General features: G+C 35.9%; 1 protein-coding gene across 1 annotated transcript; it reads left to right on the forward strand.

Annotated features, from left to right (window-relative positions):
• Positions 1 to 1,096: 1,096 nt before the first annotated feature.
• LOC121769486 (cystathionine gamma-synthase 1, chloroplastic-like) lies at positions 1,097 to 5,006 on the forward strand. The gene is made up of 11 exons (XM_042166307.1): positions 1,097 to 1,682; positions 2,126 to 2,229; positions 2,474 to 2,547; positions 2,649 to 2,817; positions 3,066 to 3,125; positions 3,209 to 3,412; positions 3,513 to 3,599; positions 3,793 to 3,900; positions 4,257 to 4,352; positions 4,446 to 4,564; positions 4,659 to 5,006. Exons 1-11 carry the CDS (start codon positions 1,208 to 1,210, stop codon positions 4,780 to 4,782), a joined length of 1,620 nt encoding a protein of 539 aa, XP_042022241.1. The 5' UTR covers positions 1,097 to 1,207; the 3' UTR covers positions 4,783 to 5,006.
• Positions 5,007 to 7,464: the final 2,458 nt, after the last annotated feature.

Raw genomic sequence — 7,464 nt, forward strand, 5'->3', positions numbered from 1 at the left:
TATGAAATAACATCGCTATCATAATAATTGTATGCCACTGAAATGTTGTTCATTGTATGTGGCCAAAATTATTAATTGACAAACTGCTAGTTGCCTTTCACTATTTGTGACGACAAAGAACTTCAAAATATCACATATAACCTAATATTGCTGGTTACATGGAGTAGGTTTTTGTTCTCGTACACCAGCAGTTTAAATTCAAAAAGACTTAATTTTTTTAGTAATATCTTTGTATACATAAAATAAAAACTTAGATTTTGAATCTGTGAAACGTTCCAAAAGGCTGCCAAACATTTCATATTATTATTATTATTATTATTATTATTATTATTATTATTATTATTATTATTATTATTATTATTATTATTATTGTTATTATTTTGCAATTTTGGGCGTTCATAATTTAAAGTTTCATTAACATTTTCTCTTTTTAATAGAGGCAAGGGAATATTTGTCAATTTGCGTCTACCTTTATATATGTATGGTTGGCGAATGCCCAAAATGAAAGATGCGTCGCCAATTACGAGTAGAAACAGTTTCAATTTTGATGGCTTCAAATTGGGCTTTAATTCTTTGTCTATTGAATTATATGCGGTTTAATTTATTTTATTAACTTTTTTTAAAAAATCAAATAAATATATATCAAGACAATATGAGTTACAAAATCAAATTACAAAAATTACATATATCGAGATAATGAGTTAAAAAATCAATTATATATATATATATATTTTTTTACAAAAGAGATAATTATAATTAATTTTGATTTGATTTGATTAGATTATCGAAAAATGATTTCCAAAATTAACCAAGAACAAAATAATAGTATAAAATTACAAATTAGTCGTTATTATGGTAAAACCATTATTTCTACAAATGATATGAGCATTTCAATTTCTCATCACCAAATGGGTTTTGAAGTTATTTCCTTTTCAAATGGAAGAAAATCGAATGGGTAGTAGTATTAAAAAAGGAAAACAAATTTAAACAATTCTCAATTAAAGTAAAAATGAAAATGAAAAGAAGTACAACAACCAAATCCAGTTGAACCTATATCGGAGGGCTATATAAGCACGGCACTCGACCCCATTTTACACTTCCTAATCGAATCGGAGAGAGAAAAGAGAGAATTTGTGGACTCTATTGAGCCTCCAAAATCCCAAAATTGGCCTTTTCTCTTTCAATTTCGAATCCTCCACCAACCCTAATGGCCGTTTCGAGCTTTGCTAGGGCATTTCCGTCGTTCGAGTGCCGCTCCGATCCCGATTTCTCCCTGCCGGAGATTCCTTCAGCCGGTTACTCCGCAGGTTCCAAATCCGCGGTCCTCCGCGGCGCCGCCGGAGGGTACGGCCTCTCCTCGCCGATCCTCAAGTTTCCTCCGAATTTCGTGCGCCAGCTGAGCGTCAAGTCGCGGAGAAACTGCAGCAACATTGGCGTCGCGCAAATCGTCGCGGCATCTTGGTCGAACAACCATGGCGCGCCGGCTCCCACCCCGGCGGCTACGGCTGTTGACGCAGCCGCGGCCGCCGCCGCTGCAGCACCGGTTGAGACCGGTGCTGCGAATGGGGTCCTTCCTGCGAAGGATCCGTGCTGTGAAGGTGAAAACGTCCAGATTGACGATTCGCCTAAGCATAAGTACGCTTCATTTTTGAATTCGGATGGCAGCGTTGCGATTCATGCTGGTATGTTAGTACTGATTCGGATTTATTCCATCCTGTTTGTTTTCCGAGCTTGATTTGTCATATCTGTTTAGTACCTACTTTATTTAGAGGTTGCTATAGCTTTAAATGATGCGAAGGTATATGAGGCTGGGTTTCTGTGTATTTATAATAGAGTTATTACCTAAACCTTTATCGTTTTTCCGGATCTGAAACTCGGAATGGTGCGTTCGTGGTCAATGTATATTCTATCTAGTTCAGCTGTTGAATAGAGTGATTTTAATTGTGTGCGGTCTGAAGTGTAAGTGCAAGATAACAATATAAGTGTCTTAGTTTCTTTCGTTTGCTTTTCTTGCTAATTAAAGGTTTTGTTCACTTAGTAAGTTTCTGAATCTGTGCAGCTTTAGGATAACTCACAAACGACTTCTTTATTCTTCTAATTATTGTGGATTTACTGATTTGTTCAGGTGAAAGATTGGGCCGCGCCATTGTTACTGATGCAATCACTACTCCAGTAGTTAATACCTCTGCATATTTCTTCAAGAAGACTGCAGATCTCATTGACTTTAAGGTGTATTCAACTGTTTCATTGTTATAGTTACCTTGTTTGTCCAATACACAAATATTTGATCTCATATAAAAGATCATGTACATTTCCTTGATGTAAACTCCAATCTGAACATGTATGATGTAGCATATATCAGCGGAGTAAATTTCCAGGGGGAAAGGATTACGTAAACCTGATTATAATTTGTGATTACTTAGTTCAGTTAAAACCAACCTTAGTTGCAATCTAAACTTTGTTCTCTTAACAGGAAAAAAGAGCTACCAGTTTTGAATATGGACGCTATGGGAATTATACTACTCTTGTTGCAGAGGAAAAGATAAGGTCAGTGAGATCACCCTTCCTTTCTTATACCAATAGAGTATAAGATAATTACATTAGTGCACTCACAAGTGGCTTCGTTCAATTTCATGAAAATGTACCAGTGCACTGGAAGGGGCTGAAACCACACTTCTGATGGCATCTGGAATGTGTGTTAGCACTGTCATGTTGATGGCTCTTGTTCCTGCTGGTGGGCACTTAGTGACTACAACTGACTGTTATCGGAAGACTAGGATTTTTATTGAGAACTTTCTTCCCAAAATGGGAATCACTGTATGTTCTTTCTAATCCAATTTTCTGAGTTTGATTCCTTTTACCAATATGTCAGTCTGTTCACTGTATAACCATCATGCACAAATGAGTTATTGGGACATAGAAGTACACCGTATGTAAGTCCTTGAGCATGAATGTCCCAATATCTCATTATTTTGCATGAGTGTGTTATTGAACAGTTGTAGATGGAATCTGGATCCAACTCCTGAGATGCCTAATCTTCTTCCTTCCATGATAACAAAATGCAGGCCACTGTCATTGATCCTGCAGATATTGGAGGTCTGGAGTCAGCTTTAGAGAAGAACAATGTTGGTGTTTAATATAAATTTCCTTGTATATTATGATTTGGTTGAAATTTCCATTCCTCATTAGTATTTAACTTTCTTTGCAGGTCTCAATTTTCTTTACGGAGTCTCCAACAAATCCATTCTTGAGATGTGTTGACATTGAGCGAGTCTCGAAGCTTTGCCATGACAAAGGGGCTCTGGTTTGTGTGGATGGGACGTTTGCAACTCCTATGAACCAGAAAGCCTTGGCTCTTGGCGCTGATCTTGTTGTACACTCTGCAACTAAATACATTGCTGGTCATAATGACGTATGCCAGTTTTTCCTCTCTAACATTCTTTACACACATCAATTACAATAAGACTCCAAACACTACATGCCTCACTATTAACCAGCAACACTCTATACAGGTCCTTGCAGGGACAATCAGTGGTCCTGAAAAATTGGTCTCTGTTGTTCGTAACTTGCATCATGTACTTGGCGGTGCTCTTAATCCTGTGAGTTAATTACATAAAACCAATGCCTCGTACATCATGAGTGTTTTTTCATGCTTAGATTGCTTCATCTGTACTTCAGATTCTGCTGAAGTGGATGAATTTGCTGTATTACCTTCTATTGATCATTTTGCAGCTGTAGCATTTTGAGATTATGCTATAAGTGGTGTTGTCTAACTTTTCTTTTCTTGACCAGAATGCTGCATATCTGATCATCAGAGGAATGAAAACGCTGCATCTTCGTGTACAGCAACAAAACTCGACAGCACAAAGGATGGCCGAGATTTTAGAGGCACATCCCAAGGTAATCATTGAGCTGAAAAGATTTCTTCAGCTGTGAAGTTTAAGTATTTTTCATTTTTTATTTTATTTCGTTTACCCCCTAAATTGGTAAAGATGAGCTAATCCTCTGATGATCATGTTCCTCTGGTTTTTCTCTTGGCCTTTTGGGTCGTAGTTTGATGATCGTGTTTTGATGAGCCTACCAGTCATGTTTTTGAAAGCCAGTCACGTATCCATGAAAGTATTTGGTTAAGCTTACTTACATAGTGTGTTGATAAACTGTTGTCATGGTAAAACGTTACAAGGCTATTCTTTATTTGTTTTGCTATCGACTATGGTTGGTACGTATGTATAATGTTCGACTGAAATGAATTGCAGATCAGGTGTGTTTATTACCCAGGGTTAGCTAGTCATCCAGAACATCATCTTGCCAAGAAGCAAATGACTGGTTTTGGTGGAGTGGTTAGTTTTGAGGTCAGTAGATAAATTTATACAGCTAAAGGCATTTCTATTCCATCTTTCTCCTTGAAAGTTAAAACAATTCATCTGAAATTTGAATGAAATCAGGTTGATGGGGATCTGCACAAAACTGCTAAATTTATCGATTCACTGAGGATTCCATACATCGCCCCTTCCTTTGGAGGTTGTGAGAGCATTGTCGACCAACCTGCTATAATGTCATACTGGTATGTACACATTAATAACTTATCCGAATACAATTCAAATAAAGGTTTATTATCGACATTAGCTGACCATTACACCAATTATTGTTCGAAATAGGGATCTTCCCCAGTCAGAGAGGGCTAAGTATGGTATCCTGGACAACTTGGTTCGCTTCAGCTTTGGAGTGGAGGACTTTGAAGACCTCAAATCCGACATTCTTCAGGCTCTGGAGATGATATAAGGCGCCTGGTTTGGTCTGTCTTTCTACCTTGTTTTCGTTTCCGGCTTCGATTTCAATTGGATCCTTCAACTTCTCAGTATTCATGGTTTAGAGATACTTGAGTATTTCCCCCTTTTATTTTGGTGGTGTAATGTAATGCTGATGTAGCTATATGTTCACCCGAAGATTGTTGTTGATTATATAACTGTCTCGTTTGATATGTGATATGATCACTGAGGTTATAATTCCCACTGTCCAAACTTATGCCTGCCTTTGGTTCGGACATAAGAATTAAGAAAGTCGTGTTTGATGAGTTAGAGAGAAAAAAATAGGATATAAAAATGGATAATGAAGTAAGATAAAAAAATGCAGGAAGGATTAAAAGTCTATTTTTTTTGCTATAAGAACTTGTGTCGTTTAGAAATGTTTAAAAAAATATATGAATCAAATTATTTTGGGACCAAGTCTACTGGGGCTATCTCACTAGAATTCCTTCTTTATAAACATCACAATTTGCCGAATATTATTCGACAACCATTTAAACAAAAAATAATAATAATATATTTTTCGTCGGATCTACACTGGAATATGCTCACACCCTATGTTGCATGGAGAGACACCTACACCAGTAAATAAATAGGCTAACATCTGATCCGATGATCATTCTCAGAGCATATGTTGATCAGAATTTAGGGATTTAACAGCCATTACAATATAAGCTACTATCTTGTCAGTCTGAACTGGTTGGAGTTCGTTAAATTGATTCTTATTTTGTACTTTATTTGCTATATTCTTTCCTATATTCCTTTTACGTATTAAATTTCTATCCAATAATTATTTAGAGTCCATATAAAAATAAATAAATACATGTATTTGGTTCCTTCATAAAAAAAAATTTCTATCCTAAATAACACTCAAATGTCCCTGAGAAAGACTCACGTTTTTTCTGTTTTGGTTTCTTCATCAAAATTAGTCTCTATCTATTTATATTTTCTCTCTAATGAAGTTATTTTTTCATGAATAATATTTCAGCTAGTATTTTTTTCTGTCTATTTTATAACTTTTACCAATTTTGTACTCCATTAAAATAGTTCATGGCTAAAAATTACTCCATCCGTTCCATAGTAGTAGTGATGAAATTTCTTTTCGGCACGTAGATGAAGAAAAATATGTGTAATGTATTAAATAAAAGATAATAAAGTAGACGAGAGGAAAAGTAGATAGAATAAAGTATGAGCGAGGAAAAGTAGATAGAATAAAGTATGAGCGAGGAAAAAGTGTTACTACTTTTTACCAAAAAAGAAAATGGCTCTATTATTATGGAATGTCCAAAGTGGAAAAATGATTATAGTACTATAGAAGGAGGAAAAATGATTATAGTTTGTTGGCTAAAAATTTAGAAATACTCGGGCAGTTCATCCGGCCGAGTAAGATGGTGGCACGAAGCCCAGACTGGAAGTTCTGTCGCAAACCGAATAATCTGCACAAGTTTTTCTTTGATTCGTGCTTTGTCCTATCTCCATTTTCGTCCCAACTCATGTCCTATGAGGGAAAAATACATCATTACGAGTATAATACCAACATAAAAAAAAAATACACAAAATCTATGTGGAAAAAGATGAAATATTTGATTCGCATCAACGACTCTTGTGCCTCACGTAGTAACATACACTTGAACTGATTCACCAACTGTTGGATCATGAACAAATTCAAGCTGCTCATGATACCGGGGAAATTGAAAAGTTCAACGATTTCTACGTCGGCAAGATTAGAATGCATGAAGCATGAACAACTTCTCCTTGTCAACGTAGAGATCGTCGAACATTTCTCATCCGAGAAATCGAACATTTGAGTTGGAGTGAATTGGTTGTGAAGATGGTGATTATATATAGAGAGCATGAATTGGAACAAGTAAAATGGGGTCATATGGTGATATTTGGGTGGTATAAAAGTATGTCCATGGTTTATTCCGATTCCTCTTCAGAAGACTGCTTTATTTGAACAAACAACAATTCGACAACAATGCAATGGGTTGGGTTCCACTCCAGATCTTTCCTTTAATTTAGGTGAATATATACATGTTTTCTTTTTGTTCTTCAATATTCAGATGGTTAAAGTTTTCAGCTCTTAATGGTTATTATGATTAATGCTTATTGTATCAAAGATGCATCTTTCGATGGAAGAATTACTACTTGAGTGTAGTAGTAAAAGAAGGTGGTATCATAGTCCCACCACCTCTCTTTTGCTGCCAACATGCAATTAACGTTATGGGATTGTGATCAAGATAGAGCCATTCTTAAACGTAGAACCATTCTTAAACGTATAACAAATGCCAAACGGAGGTCGTTAGATCTTTTAATCCAATGGTGTAGATTTGCACAGCAACTTCCCATTACAACCAAAACTATTATTAATGGGTGAATGCAGAGAAGTGAAAAAATAAAGCATGCATGGACTCTTCTTCGTTTCATTCATTCTTCCATCAACATGTGAGTTTTTTCACATGTTGAGTCCGGAATGTCGTGAAAACATAGTCTAATATGTGTGATTTTTAATCTTGACCGTCATTTTTTCCTCATCCAATGAATAAAATATGTAGAGTTCTAGGTTCTACACTTAAGAATGGTTCTATCTTTAATGCAACCCTAACGTTATGTGTATATATTTGAATTGTGCAGTTTTGGATCAATCTTAAAGCCCAAT

The sequence above is a fragment of the Salvia splendens genome, chromosome 15 (assembly GCF_004379255.2).
Source record: "Salvia splendens isolate huo1 chromosome 15, SspV2, whole genome shotgun sequence".
Taxonomy (NCBI): domain Eukaryota; kingdom Viridiplantae; phylum Streptophyta; class Magnoliopsida; order Lamiales; family Lamiaceae; genus Salvia; species Salvia splendens.